The 17,923-nt window shown below is 46.0% G+C and overlaps 1 protein-coding gene across 3 annotated transcripts in view; it reads right to left on the bottom strand.

Moving 5' to 3' along the window:
• myo1b (myosin IB) overlaps positions 1-17,923 on the bottom strand; it is a 53,023-nt gene that overhangs the window by 10,062 nt on the left and 25,038 nt on the right. For all 3 annotated transcript variants that reach the window (XM_005743748.2, XM_005743747.2, XM_005743746.2), the window contains exons 5-18: positions 15,930-16,034; positions 14,420-14,466; positions 12,868-12,931; positions 11,251-11,349; positions 10,409-10,512; positions 8,154-8,301; positions 7,455-7,573; positions 6,883-6,969; positions 6,718-6,783; positions 4,134-4,238; positions 2,395-2,457; positions 1,844-2,044; positions 1,431-1,657; positions 995-1,195 (exon numbers count right to left, since the gene is read on the bottom strand). In XM_005743748.2, the coding sequence (XP_005743805.1) occupies positions 995-1,195; positions 1,431-1,657; positions 1,844-2,044; positions 2,395-2,457; positions 4,134-4,238; positions 6,718-6,783; positions 6,883-6,969; positions 7,455-7,573; positions 8,154-8,301; positions 10,409-10,512; positions 11,251-11,349; positions 12,868-12,931; positions 14,420-14,466; positions 15,930-16,034 (1,636 nt within the window). The remainder of the gene's footprint in view (positions 1-994; positions 1,196-1,430; positions 1,658-1,843; positions 2,045-2,394; positions 2,458-4,133; positions 4,239-6,717; positions 6,784-6,882; positions 6,970-7,454; positions 7,574-8,153; positions 8,302-10,408; positions 10,513-11,250; positions 11,350-12,867; positions 12,932-14,419; positions 14,467-15,929; positions 16,035-17,923) is intronic.

The raw sequence follows: 17,923 nt of genomic DNA on the forward strand, positions 1-17,923 counted from the left end.
GAATCATGGGGTGTACTTAGTTTTTCACCTGACAGAAACAGGATTCGGATTCATGGAATAACAGAAGAGAGAGCCGAGGATGGAGTTTGAGAAACGATGGAAACCACGATGAAAGCAACAGCCAGAGAAATATGTCAGGAGACTAAGAAGAAAACTAAAACCACACAAAGCTGATACAAAGATGCTGAAACATCAGGAGCCAGATGTGTGAGACGGCAGATAGGAATCAGTGACTTCACCAGCAGAGAGGACGAAACCTGCAAGTCTGGCCGAGTCGAGGAGACAGATAAGGAGGGAACGTCTGGGCATGTTGTGGTTCCGAAACATAAGGTTTCATTTCCTTCAAACAAAGCTCGCTGTGACGACACGCACCTAAAACATCTCTGCTGACACACTGCTTTTATATAACATGACCGAACCAGCCAAACCTTTTTACCCTGGAATCACTCACGTCTTTAGTTAACTTGCATGTGAATCCATGCATATGCACACAGTGGGGACAGGAATGCATGAAAACAGCTGGGAAAAAAGGAGGGAGCCAGTTTCCTTATCCTTAGATCTACACATACCAAACTCAGCCAAAAGTGTTGCTTTATAGCTCAGAGTTTTAGACCACATATTTAAATATACAGATCATATGGTCTGCTGGGTAAACTGCTGTCAAGCTCCCCTAATTATTTTCCCTTTTGCCTCTTTCTGTGTCATCCGAGTACTTTCTAGCAACGGCTGCTTCACATTCACACAGCCACACCTGGGAGTGGACCGCTCTAGCCACAGTCTATTAGTGCTGGTCACACACTCTCCACTGGGAGCAGAGTCAAGTTTAGTGCCTTAGCTAAAGACACCTGGGAGCATTTCTCATTTTCCACACTCACATTTTCACACTGAAAACTTGAAGGGATTTGCTCTGGCAAGCTTCCAGGGCCAAGACCTCTTTCCCCCCCTAATCAACTATTCCCTAATGTCACCACTTCAGGGTATAAACAACAATTACCTTGCAGGCCCCTTCCAATGCGGCCAGGTCCTTTTGCAGAGCATTTTGTAGCGCTCCAAGCAGGGCTCGTAGGGCTGGCGGAAGGCATAGCCTGCTCGTCGCACACGGACGTTCTCCATCAGGCCCAGGTAGCGCACCTGATGGCGGACCAGAGAGTCGGTGAAGATGTGGGATGCCTTCTTATCATTGGGCTTGATGCAGCTGGAAAGCAAAAATTAAGTTGCAGATATTAGGCTGGTGCGTAGAGCCGGCTGCAGCAACAGCAGCAGCTCTTAAGTGCGCTTTTTGTAGATTAATAGACCGTGCTAGACGGTGAGAGTAACAGCAGGCCGGCTGTACTCTCTGGACTATTTGAAAATGATTTCAAAGCAAACTTTGAGAGAATCACAAACAGCACAAACTGCTCTTTCTGTGTAATCGATATGATCAGATTTACCGGATGTAGTTTGGGTTCTTGGTCTGCAGGTTCCTCATCAGCGTGCCCACTGAAGCTCTGAACTGGAATCCAGCAGTTAGGGGTCTCTTCAGGTTGACTTTGGCTGGGTTGCCTTCAGGAAACAGCTGTTTGATGAGGCTGTGGTTGGCTTTGTACATGGCCTGTGACAGGTCCCGGTACAGAAGGTCATTGTTCTTATCCACAAAGCCCTCCACACGATACAGCACCTGGATACACAGAGGGAAGTGAGCCATTCACAAAAAGGTGTTTTCATACACAAGTTGAACAAAGTGGTTACTTCTTTTTACACTTTGATTTTATCCTATGCAAAAATTCACAATATTATATTATTAATTTGTTAACATGTCTTTTTTAACATATCCGTCAGCTGTTATTGTTGCCGCCTCGGGTACCTTGCCGGCGTAGTGCTGGATGCGGAAGCAGTTGTGCGGCAGGCTGTGGTCGTTGAGGAACTTTGAGTTCTTGTTCAGCCGACTCTCAAAGTGCTGGTGGTCCGCACAGATGGTGTTCAGTTTGTCCAGGAAGGTCTCATCAGTGACCGTCCCCGGCCTCAGACACTCCTCGTCCAGCATGGCCAAGATGCCGTTTTGATTCTGGCACAAACAAAAGGAGGTTTAGGGTCAAACTTCTGAAGGGTTCAATGTAGAAACGTATTATTCTGTCATGGCTCATGTGTTTCACAGTGCTGAACAATCTGTTCACAACAGCTCGGATAATCATCTCATTTTGCTACGACAACGTCAGACTTAAAATCAGCTTTAATGATGAACTGCTTTTCAATAACAACACCGATCATGAGGTTACACAGGAGGTTTACGCCACCTCTGGAGTCACAGAGTGGGAGAAATCACCCCAGATTTAACCAAAATTAGCGTTTCTCAGTTATTCCAGAGAAACATAAGTGTGGAGAACATGAAAAGCCAAGAACAGACACAGGACTTACGTTCTCAATCAGGTCACAGATGATGGCATTGTTGAAATATTCAATGTTGGTCCACTCGATGCCCTGTAACAAATGCATAAGCAGAGGTATACAGACATTTGTGTACATTTTAGAGACTGATGCACACTGCATGTGGGAGAGCTCAGCACAGCACGTGCATTTTCAGCGTGCACCTCATCTATCGCCTTTACCAAGTATTCATGTGCTGCAGTTACAGAGACACATGTTGCAGCACTTAATATTTACATGGGCGTAATGAGAACAAATGCTCCGGGAAGGAAAAACAAAGAGACTTGGGTTGGTCACAGATCTTGTTTCTTTCATCTTGAACTCGAGTGCGTTTATTGAAAAGGATTTAATCAGGATAAACCGATGCGTTTCCATCAGTTCTGAAGACATAATTGTCCTCGGTGCTTTGATGTTATGTCCTACAGGCTCCGTCTGCCTCACGTCGAGGCCAGAGTCCCTTTGGAGACTCAAAGGAGGAACACTTTCAATCTTGCCCTCTCAGAAAGGTTCACTGGGCCTTGAAAAAACGATTTAGCAGCCATCAACTTCATAGCTACTAACGGCTTGGTAACATAGGTCGGGGTAAGCAATTGGACAGATATTTTGGAGGGGGGAGGGGCGGATGCACAGGAGGCATAGCTTAAACTGACGGGTGGCCGGCCGCATTCCTGATTGGTAATCCTCCCTTCTTGCTCCAGCACTGCGGTATTTTCCCATGCAGTATACTGGAGAGAGGCCAGGAGTGGAATATCATTGGTGGTGGTGTTAGTAGGGAAGTGGCGTGGGGGTCACTACCGCTGCACTCATACACAGAGCTCGGAAAACAAACAGAGCCTAAAGGCCCGCAGCGGGGAGTGTTTACTCTCGCCGGAGCGGAAGACCATTTCCGTCCCCAAGAATCCACAGAGGGAAGACGTGAAGGGAATAAATGAAGAGGGTTTTCATGACAGAGACACGCGTGAAGTAATAATGCGTCTGGTCAAAGGGCGAGGCTTGTAGAGCTTAAACAGATGAGCGCCAAGCGCCAAGCCGCCAGCGCAACAAAGGTGTGCAGAGCGCCGTGTCGTAGAGTGATGCAGATTCTGCACAGCACAGCTCGCTCTCGCTCTGCAGGCCTACTCCTTGTTCCTAGAGTATTTAAAAGTAGAATGGGAGGCAGAGCCTTCAGTTTTCAGGCCCCTCTTCTGTGGAACCAGCTTCCAGTTTGGATTCAGGAGACAGACACTATCTCTACTTTCAAGATCAGGCTTCAAACTTTCCTTTTTGCTAAAGCATATAGTTAGGGCTGGACCAGGTGACCCTGAATCCTCCCTTAGTTATGCTGCAATAGACGTAGGCTGCCGGGGATTCCCATGATGCATTGAGTTTTTCCTTTCCAGTCACCTTTCTCACTCACTATGTATTAACAGACCTCTCTGCATTGAATCATATCTGTTATTAACCTCTGTCTCTCTTCCACAGCATGTCTTTATCCTGTCTTCCTTCTCTCACCCCAACCAATCACAGCAGATGGCCCCGCCCCTCCCTGAGCCTGGTTCTGCTGGAGGTTTCTTCCTGTTAAAAGGGAGTTTTTCCTTCCCACTGTCACCAAAGTGCTGCTCATAGGGGGTCATATGATTGTTGGGTTTTACTCTGTATCTATGAAGCGCCTTGAGGAGACTTTTGTTGTGATTTGGCGCTATATAAATAAAATTGAATTGAATCCCAGAGTTCACCATTCACACGCTCACCTCTCTGACATACTCTTCCTGCTCCTCACGCAGGGTCAGCTCGATGAAGATCTGCTGCAGTTTCTCGTTGCAGTAGTTGATGATGAACTGCTCAAAGCTGTTGTCCTGTGGGTGTAGCACCAGGAGGAGAAAAACAGTCAGACTTCTGTTAATGTGTTGGTTCATCTGCATTTCAGAGAATTGCTGCCACTAACGGTCTGCTGAGTGGCTTAATAACAGGTTAGAAGAAGGTAGGACAGGTGGAGCATATCCAGATATCCAACATCCAGCTGTTTGTAAGTACTACACTTCAGGAATCTACGTCTGAAGGATCATCTCATCTTTCATTGTATTAAAAGCTTCTCTGTCAAATCTGCTTCAGCTTCTTCTTCTCTTGGCTAACTGAGACTCATCCTTCATATCCATTTCCACTGGATTTGTCTGTTCAATTCACTTTTCCAAGCTAATTTCCTGTTGTGTTTTATTAAAAAGTACAGTTGCACCTGCGCATCCTGGAAGTGAATTCATATCCTCAACAGCTGCACAGCTGCTTTTAGAAAACGAAGAGTAAAGCACGACTGTAACCCAGCATCACTTGATGTCGCTGCACGCACTGACACTTACCGTACCTCTGAAATGACACCAGTGATAATAAGTTTGAACAGCTCCTTCTGAGGATTTGCTCACTCATTGTCCGACTGAGCACACACGAAATCAATCTGGACGTTGAACAATGGATACCAGGAAGGTTGTAATGATACCAGATAAAGACAAATTCTTATCAGAACACGTTCCTGTGAACTGTCTTGGATTAGATTTCATTAAACATTGATGGAGCGTTGACTATATAACAGCCTCGACCACTTTTAATCCCCACAGCATTCACTTATTATTGTCGTCAATCATGACGATGTTTAGTGGTGAGTCATGCTTCTTGGCACACTGGGTTAGGTTAACATTTAATTGCTACGGTTAGAGGTTCAAAGACAGTTTAGTCCAACAGCTCGGAGAAGAGGACAAACCGAGGTTCTCAGTGACCAGGAAATAGGATCCACACGTACAAGTGGAGCAGTTTTTAAAACAATTTCCTTTTACTGAGAAACGAAAAGGTTGTCCGCACGCACGCGCGCACGCACGCACGCACGCACGCACGCACGCACGCACGCACGCACAGGCTCCAAAGTGGCAGCAGATGCGTGGCTGAAACATGTAAAAGAAACCAAAACTATTTTATCTACAGTCAATGTTTTTATGACAAGTGGTTAATATTCATTCAAGGACATAATAAAAATGCCTTCATGTTCACAGACTTTCATCAGTGGTTCCACGTTTGAATAATAAACATTTAGCCAAGATGAACAATGTTCCTCTGAAGCTCAGTAACTGACATGTTGACCATGTTATTATGTTTAAACTAAAATTTAACACACGATCGTTTTATGATGCTTTTAATATGCTGCGAGCTAAAGTTGGTACGGTCTGTGTCAAATATCAGCATGATATAAATAAAGTAAATACATTTTCATCTCTCCAAAATAACGATCCATTTTTAAACTAATCACTTTCTGTTATCCTGTTTAAAAACTGGAGCCAAATAAAGACTCAGCAATCAGCTTTCAGTCTTATTGAAACACCTGATCGTTCTAAGAAAGCATTTCATTCTACACTCATTAATATTAATAATAGAAACACCTGTTAGTGCAGGTTGAGTTAAGGCCGAGAGCTTCACATTCTTCACATAACTGTTATACATGTAGGCTTCACTGCAGGCCTGTTGCATGAGAGTGCATTGCTGTTAAGTGACTGAACTGACTTAAGCAGCCTGTGACTTTGGCTTGTCCAGCCTCCTGTCAGCCGCGTGGCTCTGCTGCACACGAGGAGCCCTGAATCGTCCTTAACGGGGAGGTGAATTAAGGAGTTTAGATCACAGCATGCTCGCGGCCACAGCAAACAGGTGCAGGTGTTACTTACTCCATTCTGGTGACCCAGACACAACAACAACGAGAGGAGAGGAAGGACTCGAGAGTGAGTGGGGTGAACAGGCAGGGATAGGAGCAAGACATGATCGGGGGGCATCGTGCATCACAACAAAGAAACTTGAAGCCGTCATTCTGTTCAAACTCTGTCACATGTTTACATGCACTGCTGTCTATGTGGCGTTTGGTGCATTACTTTGTATACAGTTAGCATAAATGGAGCCTGTTCTACGTCTCGCTGTAATATGTGATGCTAACGCTGAGAATCAGAATCACCTTTGATTGTGTAACAACAGCATGAATACGACGTGCAGAGTGTGGTGAGCAGCGCGCTGATGCAAAGGCTATTTTCCTGCTGTGAAATGCAGACTTTGAGAATTGAAACCACTTTTCCACAAAAATAATTTCAACTCCAGGAGCAACAACAAAAGCTGAACTAATCTGATCTCAGTGTGGTTTCATCAGCTCTACGTTTCTGCCGACAGGCTCCACACAGGTACCAAAACATGCACGCAAACAGCCGAGGGCAAAATTTTTTTCCTTGTAATAAAAATGTTTGGATGGTCCGACTGTGTCCTTGTGGCCTGTCAGGATAAAAAAAGGCTGGTCTGAGCTGCTATTTGTCTCACCTCAAATATCTCAAAGCCGTAGATGTCCAGGACGCCCATGACCTTGTGCCGAGCTTTAGTTTGTGCCTGCAGGGACACAATATTGGTACCATTAGGAATAAAGTACAGCAGTGGAGTTTTGTCAGTCTAAATAAATAAATTAAACAGATGCCTGACATCGCTTACTTGTATGCTTTCATTGATTCTGGTAACCAGCCAGCTAAACAAGCGACTGTAGAGATTTTTGGCAAGGGCATCTCGGGCATAGTAGGCCTGTGAATGAAGACACTGTTAATGATGAAGCGACAATAAAGCGAACCAGCAGAATCGGCAATGATTCGTTTTATTACATATCTGCAGAATTTAACTAACCTTGTTCCTTAAAAAAAGCTATCGTGGCTACACTGATTCAAAGGAAACAGAGCAGCGGCCATACATGAGCAGAAATATGAGGATTATAAAGTCAGGCTAATAAACCCTTTCCTCGTCTGTTCTGGGCACACAGGGCCCATGTTTGCAGCATTAATGTTATATGAAGAGTCTGAATGAACCCACTAACCTCGAAAATATGACCTACATTTGAATTTCCAGGAGGAATACTGCACATGTATAATGCAGACGTTGTCATGTAGAAGTGGCACAGAGTCGGCAGCCAGTAAAGCAAGTCAACGGGAAGAAATGGCCCTTTGGTGTGTGTGTGTGTGTGTGTGTGTGTGTGTGTAATAAGCAGGTGAAAGAGATGCCAGTCTGCCTCTGACCTGGGCCACATTCAGCGTCGTGGAGACTTTCTCCATTTTAGCCTCCACTGTGCGGTAGCTGAACGCCCTCTCCAGCACAGACTGCTCGATCCCCAGCAGCTCACACATCTCCTTCAAATCTGCAAAGTAGCCACAGAAAACGGATTAAGACACGCAGAAAAAGCTTCTGCAGACATCAGGTCTCATCTTGTGATGGTTCTTATTCTACATTTGATTCGAATCAAACGTCATAAGGAAGCTGTAAGGAGGAAGAATCAACCTTCGTAACCTCCTCAGCGTTTGGGTTTTATTCCCGACAATGAGGTGTTCCCACCGGCAGAGTCGAGGGAAAAGCAAAAACAGAGGACTCATCTGAATAACACGTTGCAGCTGATTATTAACAATGCAGTCTTTGATTCAAATGTGGGGAAAAAAGAGGAAAGCACGGTTGTCCAAGACTCACTGAGGGAAAAATGCAAATGAATGATTTCCCTAAAAACAGCAGCTGTGAGGGTGAAACTCTTGTCACGCAAATCATAACACAAATATTGTTTGAGGACAACAAGCTGCCAACAGGGGACGGTGACTCTGGACCAGGCCCAGTGAGCAGTGGGTCGAAAGGGTTAAATGAAAGGAGAAATATTCACAATAACTCCTGTGAATAAAAAAACAAAACAGTGTAAAATATGTCCGATGAAGGCGCAGCAGCACCAAGCCCACCATTTTTGTCTTTGACGCGGCTCTCGTCGGTGCCGTTGCAGCGCGACTCTGGCTTGAACTCTATGTTGCCAAGCTTCAGCACAGCTGCCACCAGCTCCAGCACCGACTGCACCTCGTCCTCCATGAAGCCCACGATCTGCATGGCGTTCTGGAAGAGGGCGAGAAGAAGGAAAAGACAGAAACAACGTCACTAAGGCACCGACGTTCCTGCAACTTGGTGCAGATGGGAACACCTACAAACATCACACAGAACATCCTGACAGCTGACAGGTAAAGTGAATCGCACTGATTATATCTTCATCATGGCCTCTGTTAGTGGGGGGAACATTTTGTCCTTAAAGTTGATGTTAGAAGCAGGAATCGTTTTCAAGCGTAAGGATTTGGGAGCATTTGATAGAACTGGGTCAGCTCCTGTGGAGTGTTCCTGATCTGCAGGGGTCAATGATCCAAGGTAGGTGAACCAGTGATGGGGTCATGGGTGGCCAAGACTCCCTTATGGTCAGCCTTTACTTCCACAGCAGCTCTTCAGTCCAACAGATGAGCTCAAATTGCAGAAAACGTTCATGCTGGTTCTGATAGAAAGGTGAGAAAACACAGAGCATCACAGGTTGCTGTGTGTGGAGCTGCAGACCTGACAGGGTCTCCATGCCGTCTGCTGCTGAAAGCACCAACACTGGACATGTGGCCATCAGATCTGGACCACAGAGCAATGGAAGAAGGTGGGCTGGTCTGATGAAGCACGTGGATGGCTGGGTGGTTGTTCCCCAGGTAAGTGATGAACATCTGGTACATCAGGATGCATTATGGGAAGAAGGCCAGCCAGCAGGGGCAGTGTAACGCTTTGAGCAATGTTCTGCTGGGAAACCTTGTGTCCTGCATCCATGTGCATGTTACTTTGACACGTACCATCTACCTGAGCATTGTTGCACATCATCTACACCCTTTCGTGGGAACAGTGCTCCCTGATGGCTGTGGCCTCTTCAGCAGGATAATGTGCCACAAGTCAGAAATGGTTCAGGAATGGTTTGAGCACAACAGCCAGTTTGAGGAGTTGACTTGACCTCCAAATTCCCCAGATCTCAATCCAGTCGAGCCATGTGCTGGACCGACATGTGGAGGCCCCACCTCACAGCATGCAGGACTTACAGGACCTACATCTGGGTCCAGATACAACACACCTTCAGGGGCGGAGTCCATACCTCGATGAGTCAGGAGGACCAACACAATAGGTGCTGATAATGTTGTGTATATCACTGCTCTGTGATCAGTGCTCTCACAATGAGTTTATTAAAAAGACACATCTAGTCTTCTCACTGGTTTGTGGAATCCACTCAAACTTGTACACACTGTATATATATAAAGCAAAATCCTATCAAACATATCAGCACAAGCTATCATAACACCTGAAATCATGTATTTGAATATTTAAATCTCTTTAACGGAATCCCGGTCCATCATATTACAGTCAAACTTCCTCTTCCTGGATCACAGACACAGAGCGGTGACGGAGAATTCATGAATCGCAAACATTTAATCAAACATCAACAAATAAACATTTAAGAAAAGAAAGCTCCGTGTGGCGGCGTCATTGTGTGGAGGGAATGTCGTCTTGTGCTTCCTGTGGAGAAACGCAGCTGCAGCAGGAACAGCGTTAAAAACTCTGTGGGAGTCGATGAGAAGCAGGATGTGAGGAGGGGGAACGAGTACAGTAGAGAGTGACAGAGCAGGCTGTAGGGGCTTATACAGTAGCTGAGCAAAGCATGCTGAAACAGGCCTAATGACACAGCACAGGAGATAGCAGAGCGCTTCTCCCAGACACAACATCCTCTGTGTTACCATCAATAAGGCCGAGAAAACGCGCAAAGACAAAATAGCACATATTTGTGCAGAGCTTCAATAAGAGGAAACTCTTTTCTCCCGTGGCTTTCTCTGTTTTTGGAGTTTTTCCTGCGTTTAATCAATACAAACCAGTCTTTAATCCACCGTCAAGATCAAAGTTCACCTGGTTTTGCAACAGGTGGGAGGGCCGCTGGCGTGAAGTGTTTACACAGCCAGCAATACTGACGCCAAAGCACGCTTGTTCGTTTGTTCTGCCGTGGAGATAACAGGACAATCAGACCGCCTCCTCGCTCTGCCGCGCCACACCGAGTTAACAGAAATCCCGCAGAGAGGAAAGTCTGTGCCAAACGTCACGAGGGTGAGGCGCAGCGTCGGGCTCCACCAGTCATACGGACACACGTGTGCGCTCTACTCACTCTGACTGTCCTGAAGTTAGCCGCATCGTCCAGTCCGCTGACCGCAGCAGAGTCCAGGCTCAGGTAGTTGTACTTGCTAAAGTCCCGGTCCAGCTTTAGCTTCCCTGTGACACACAAACCATGTGGTTGTCATTTAGACTCATGCAGCGTAACTACACTCCTGCCAGCTGCCCCATAAAATCCAGCACAGCTCTGTGAGCCGATAGAAGATGCTGAATTCAATTCCCGTTTAAAGAAACACAACTGATGGTGTTGCCTTAGAAATGTTAGAAAAATGTGTCTAAGCCCTGGGGTATTGCCCTCCTTCAGTTCTGACACGGTGTATTCAAACACTGAGCTGCTGCTGTGAACATCATGCTGGAAGATCAGATTGCCCTCTTTAAAGGCCTCCCTGTCATTTAGTAGAGAAATCCTCTTCTGGGTGCATGTGTCAGATTTCATTCATAGCAGTATTAACAACAGCTAGAGCCTCAGTGATGTGTGCGCTCTGGGGTCAATGACCATTATATTGTTCTCCTTTGTGAAGAACATTAAACAATGGCCCCTCGCAGCAGAAACGCAAACAGAGCGAGTGGGTTTCACTCTTTGTTCTCGTGGTGTTTATTAGGCAGGAAGGGCGACTTATTAATGCGTTAGCCATGTGTTCATGCAGCTGCATGAAGGCACATTTAGTTAACAGTAAGCAGAACACCAGGCCTATTTTTTTCATTCATACTGCGAGCATCCAGAGACGTGCACATTCGGAGGTCTTTCTCCTGATTCTGACAGTGGCATTGATCCCGGCAGCTCTACGTTCCTGTCCAGGCCACCATTCGACCAGCTTTTCCAGCAGTTTTACTCACTGAGCGTGTCGTCTGAGGCTCCAGACAGAAGCTGATAAAAGACGTGGAAGTTCCTCTCTCCTCTCGGCTGCTTCACCACACGTGACTTCTCGAGCAGATCTAAAAAAAGAAAGAAAGAAAAAACTAAAGGAAACAATGACACACAAAGACGAACCAGAAGCCTGCACAGGAAATCCTTCTGCTGCCACTCTCAGGTGCCCCCAGCAGTAAATATCGAGCCGAGCCTCAGGAATTAAAGCTGCCCGGTCTGTATTTATAGAGCTCGACTGGGATCCTCGTCCAGCGACGGTTTTTTCAGTCTCCAAGGTGACCAAACCAATATTGGTAATTATCTCTGTGTGCAAACACCACAGGAAGAAACCCCACGAACGATATCAGACGTCAGCCCTTTCTCCGGGGCTGGAACCGAGTGCACCTGATTAAAGAGGGACCATCATCCTCTCACCACATCAGGAGGAGTACGATTTAATTAAAGCCCGACTGTGCTGCTCAGCAACATCACCGGCTGAATAAGCATTCAATTTGTCTATTTTTAAAAAACAGCTTATTTTAGGAAACTTGAAGAGTTGGTGTTGTACTCAAGTGAAGAGTCCGGGGAACAAACTGACCACAGTGACCGGGACCAAAAATCAGAAGGAAATAAAAACGGCTTTTGGCAATTTTCAGCACTTAAGGCTGTTTAAACACCGACTCACAGATCTGTGGTCGTGGCTCCACTGCAAGCACCAAACTAGAGGTCGCTGCAGCCCCGGGGCTGTCGGGGTTAGAATCACGTTAGTGGCTCCGTGAGAGCTTGCACATCAATAATACAACATCCACAACTGAGTGGCTGTCAGCAGCAATACAGAGCTGCGATTAAAGATACAGAGAGGACAAGACAAGCCACTGAAAACCAGTTCCTCCATCACAGACAGACACAGGGGCAGGGCAGCGAAGTGACCTGAGCACAGCCATGTCCAGCCACACTCAGTACTCCGCTTTACTTTGAAGAGAAGGAAGGATTCCACTTTCTGCTGCAAAGCCTCCTGAACAGCGTTTATTTAATGTTCCCTCAGCCTCAGATAAGCAAACACACATTCAAGCATCCGTGCGGGAACAATATTGTGTTATGTTGTGACTAAAGGCATGCCAAAAATGTCTCCCCACTATCATTACCAACGCTACTGAGAACTTCTCATAAATCATAACCAGCTATTCTCGGCCGTAGGAAGCAGCGAAGGCTCAGAGGAGGTTCGTCTAAAACATAATGAGCGGACAGGAATCCATCCAGGCCTGGAAGAGCAGCCGTGTAGCTAGCCAGCTCGGTCTGACCAAGTCACATGTCAGCAGCTGCTTCTCACAGACCATCTTTGTGTCTGACTGACTCAGGCGAGCAGACAGAGGTTCATTTGTGCCTCGGCTGTCAGCTTCCGTCTTTGTTTCTGTGACCTCTGCCGGGGAAACCAGCTCAGACAAAACAATGTGAACAGAGGCGAGATCAAACCAAAACACTGCCAAGGAGCCGAGGAGAGAAAGACGAGGCTGGAATGGCTGCGTTTTCGGAGGAATGTGATTTACAAATATTTAAAATATCAATCAGGAAAAAAAAAGAAGCTTTCTTTCCATTTTATTACTCACAGTTACTGATGACTCCGCCCAGGGGATCTCCTTTGAAGTCAAACTCAATGTCCATGTACTTTCCCTGAGGGTCAAAGAGCAGCAGTTAGATTTTATTGCCATTGTCTATTTTTAAAAACGTCGTATAGATTCAGTCGGTCGGAGAAGTGTAAGGACTCCGAGCACCTAAAGATAACAGGGAGGCGTGGCCTCTTTTTAAAAAAAAATGACATTCAGGCCTTTTTTCTGACTCTCTCTGAAACCTGGAAGTTGAGACAGAGAGTCCTGTGTTTGGGCTTTTTCCCTCCTCTGATGTATTAATAGCAGACAGCTCCTCTGAACAGGCCGAGCTCTGCTGGTAAATGGGTTTTAGCCAAACTCAATAAGCCTGCTGCACTCAGCAAAATGAAGAGCCAGCTTGACTTATAGTTTTCTGATCAACCGATGGCGCTCTGATGAGCTGATATCTGGTGAGCGGGCCTGAGGTTGCTGCGAAGGTTAGCTAAATATAAACAGATCAGGGTCATAATCCGTTATAACGCTCACCGCTACAACTGCATGTCCGTGCACCGGCATGTGCTGCCACCTAAAAGTAGGCGGATGATTAAAAACCGTGTGCACGGTGACACAAAAACTGGGACACGACAGGTAGGTTGGCAGTTCGCCTGCGAGCTGGCACACGCTGGGAGAATCGTTTTCTTTTACAATAATCGAGCGGCAGGCACAAGAAGGAAAACAAAGTTCAGTCCTGGGGGGCTGGGGTGTTACTGAAATAGACTTTTTTGGGATGGACTGCCAGCTGCTAAGATGAAGCGACTTTTTCTCTTTGAAGAAACTGCAGCTAACTAAACATTCATGTTAGAAATGAACAGCGATGGAAATCACAGGAGATCAGACGTCCCCAAAATACTGAACCGGGCAGTTTGAGGAAAACAAAGGTTACAACTGCAGTTACATTGTTACATAATGTTACATTGAAATTGCAGTGTGTGTGTGTGTGTGTGTGTGTGTGTGTGTGTGTGTGTGTGTGTGTGTGTGTGTGTGTGTCTCCAAGGACCAAAGCAGCTACTTAATCACCCTTATGACGCCAGACCTATGTTAGAGATGGGCATTACAGTTCTCCTGCTTTTCCAACAATCAGATTCAGAGAGATACGAGACGCAGAGGAACGGGCGGCGCAGTGTAGGTGAAAGGCCTCGTCCTGCTCGCTTTATGTACAGAGCATTTCCTGAGGCATGTGCACATGTACTATATCAAATGTGCAAAGCCTGCTCAGACTGAGGGGGCGTGTGGACCCGTCTACTGGGAAGATCCAGGGTCTCAGATTACATGGGAACACAGGGAGGACACCAAGAAATATCACCTGTATTTGAAAAAACATATTCACATGCATGATAGTCAAACTACCTCACATGCATGAAAACACGTTCTGGAGGGATGTTGCCATAAACACAAACAGTATAAGCACACAGGACATGCACACCAAGTATTCAAGAAACAAAAGCTTTCTGAAAAAGAATGTGTGTCACGAGATCATCTTTCCAAACCACAGAAGCTCGTCCTGCATACTTACAAATCTGGAAGAGTTGTCATTTCTTACAGTTTTGGCATTTCCAAAAGCTGAAGAGAGGAAAAAAAGAAAAATCAGACACAAATAATTAAACTAATGGATTCAGAAAGCTTTACAAATAATGCAAAGCTTGTGCAAATAACCTCAGAGTAAAGTTACCGCCGATGCATTGCAGAGAGGCCATTAAGAATATTCAAAACCTTCATAATGATCCCTAACCTCGTGCCCGAGTCCAGCTAGCTGTCAATCATACATGGCCTGGATGTCAAAGCCATTTGTACTGATGAGGCCCCATAATTCTGGGTGGATTAAGCAAAGCACCAGGGCTTTCCAGGCTTAGGGCGGGCTGAACCTTGATGTCACGCCACGTTCAAAAAGTGCTTCAATGCGGGGTCCTGCTTGTAAATAAAGGTAACTAAAGGGTTCATTAAATATTCATTTTTGACACAAACAACTTTGTGTTTCGTGCACAATCAGGCCTTTCAGAACACCTCCCTGCTACGACCTTTCCATTGGCTTCACACCACATTTCTACATAAAGATGCCATTAACGTGTCACGCATCACAGCGCTATTAGCATGACTGCTTAATTGCTGATAACAGCTGATTAATGTGCATTTAAGTCGGCGGTTGCTGTGAATGTGTGGGCTGCTAGTCTGGCACAATGGCAGCCAGAGGGAGAGGAGGACGGGGAAGGAGAGGGCTGGAGGAAGATAAAGAGACGTAAATGAAAAGAAACCGAGGGCGACAAAGAACGAAACCAACACGTATCGTGTCGCAGAGCGCGAGCGTGACGGATCCGTCGTGTTAAGCGTGACTCTGTTCCCTTTCCCCCTTCTCAGTGTTAGGGCAATTAGACTGACGTGAGCTAAACTCTTGCAGATGTGCGGGGTTTTCTGCAGCAACCCGGGCATACAGCTTCATCATTCATGGGCATTTCCTGTCCACTGCCCCCAATTAAAATACAGCTGTTTGTGCGCCAGAACTGAGCTGTGGGAATGAGTGTGTGTGTGTGTGTAGCGTCCCGTTTAGCTAAGAAAATAAAAGAGTGTATTATACAGTATTTATAAGATCCCTAAAGTTATTTTGCGGATGAGTTAACTTGCCTGTGATTACATTTCCATGGTTATATAATCATCTGTGTTTACGGATTAGCTACGCTAGCTAAAAGAAATGTTTTGTAGGTTGTGTGACTAACTGCCAGGAGCTTTGCATTTGCATTTTTGTTTTGGTGTATTGTGCATTTGGAAATCAAGCCAAAATATCAAAGACCATCATTAAACGCTCTCATGCAGCGGTTTGCAGTGCATTTACAGTCGGACTGCAAATATCCTGCACAGTCTTCTCGTTTCCTAAACGCCGAGTAAAGAAAGCTGCTTTTCTCAGCTGCACTTTGAAGATCTCTTGAATTAGAGCAGCTCTGGCAGCCCCTCAACACACATCCACCCTCCAAACGTGAACTTCAGACAACCCAGCTCCTGAATTGGGACGCAGCTTGGGCATCTTCACTCACCCTCCAGCACGGGATTGGACTGCAGCAGCTGTTCCTTGACCTTATTCACCTCGTGGCCCTTCCCACACACCGCTGCCACATACGACATTACCAGCTTACTGGCCTCTGAAACACACACACAGATAAATATAATGTGATTCACATGACTGAGGGACAAGTGCAGAGATGTCGACCCGTTTCACCATCCCCTATAAAAATCCCCTTACATCATCCCCCCCGACAGCCATCAGAGCAGGGTGTGGATCGTTCGTTAGGGTGCAGAGCAGAGGAGGTCCCGTTATAAAGACTTGCTTTGTTAAATTACACGGTGACCAGAATTGCATCACATCATCATCATTCATACTATGATTACACTGAAAGCCAGGGGAAAGCACGGGAATAAAACTTTCTGTGGAGCTGAAAGTGATTTAAAAATGCTCCAGCACAGCATGCTGCAACTAAGACACGTTTCCCCAGAAATAATTCTCTGCTTGGCTCAAAAAGCTACATGTCCTGTCTGAACAAGCGACAAGCCTCGTCGGACGACGGCTGGCATCAGGATCGTCTCTCCTGACCAGAGAGAGGACGGTGACCCAGAACCGGCGATGCGTGCGGCGTGCCAGGCAAGGACAGGAAAGACCTTCAGAGCAGTCGTCGGTACAGATTCCTGATTAGTCTGGCAAACGGCTCGGGACACGTACTTTTATCTAAACGTAGGAAAAAACTTTTCTGAGTTACAAGCTGAGGACTTTAATCCTCACGTTGTTATCTCTCAGGTTAGGAAACGTACTCCGTCTGCAGACAATAAAAACTGTTTTGTCTCCTGCACACTGAGATGGCATCTGATAATAATTTTGGTCACATCCCCTTTATAGAAGCCACAGTCAGAGAGAGCCTGAACAAGAAAGCCCTATCACACTTTAATGTCAATGACCCATATCGATAGGGTTGGTTTTGATGGCCTCGTTTCACTGCAGAGCTTCGGGGCTGATGAGATTACCGAAATCCAAATTTATCTCCGACTTGGCTGCAGAAACGGCTCCTCGGAGTCGTTTTTTCTTTTCCCTCCAACAACCAGGAGAGGTTTGGAGTTGGAATAAAGCCTGGTGCATCCTACAGAACAGAACACGGCCGGTCTGACTGCACTGTGGCCCCCGTGGTGGACGCCACTGATGCATCACCGAGAAATAATCCTGGTTATGCATAACATGTATTCCTACACAGTGCTGACAAAGGCTGCAGGCAAAGTTCTGCTGGGAAATCGGAGCTCCTGTCAGAGATCAGCATAGCAACAGTTTGAAAGCAGGTTACACAAAGAAATGTATTGATATGCTGGAACTTCTTAGCTTTATTAATAATGCAACTTGTTGCTTAAACATGTGGTGTTCAGTGTATTCAGGTTTTTAGGGGGTGATGTAGGATGATGGAGAGGTCTGAAAAGCCCTCAAAAAATACGACAAATAAAGTACAGCTTTAGAAAAATGAAAACATAGCAGTCTGAGGTCATTAAGGTTGTTTTGCACAGCCTTATAAATGCATGTAGGAATTTTGTACAGCTTACTCGGGCTGCTGCCACGTCTCACCGAGCCAGAACGTTCTTCGGGACAACGTTGGCCGTGCGAACAGGTCAGAGTTTGAACTCAAAGTATGAATGAATGTCTGCAGCTGCACTGAGCTGCAGCAGCACTCCCAGAGCCAGCACACAGTCAGATGCATACTGCTGTTACCTGTGACACAGCACAGGAAATACCATCCTCTTGTGTTTCTGTACAGTATGTGAAACTGCTCCAGAACATGGATACACCATCATAAAAACCACACAATATGGAAAAAGGCTTCAGTCTGATGGAAAGTCCAGCCTTTAAGTGTTCATAACAGTGTGAATGTGACTGACTGGCTCTGAATATACATAATTTCACAAATATGAGGAAACCACAGCCGTGTGTTTGCTGCTGTAATATGTCTACCGCCATGACTTTATGTGAGCAGAGTCATTATCTAGTTTCATGTCCCAA

Source organism: Pundamilia nyererei, unplaced genomic scaffold (genome assembly GCF_000239375.1).
Source record: "Pundamilia nyererei isolate P.nyererei 1_Seehausen unplaced genomic scaffold, PunNye1.0 scaffold00135, whole genome shotgun sequence".
Lineage (NCBI taxonomy): Eukaryota > Metazoa > Chordata > Actinopteri > Cichliformes > Cichlidae > Pundamilia > Pundamilia nyererei.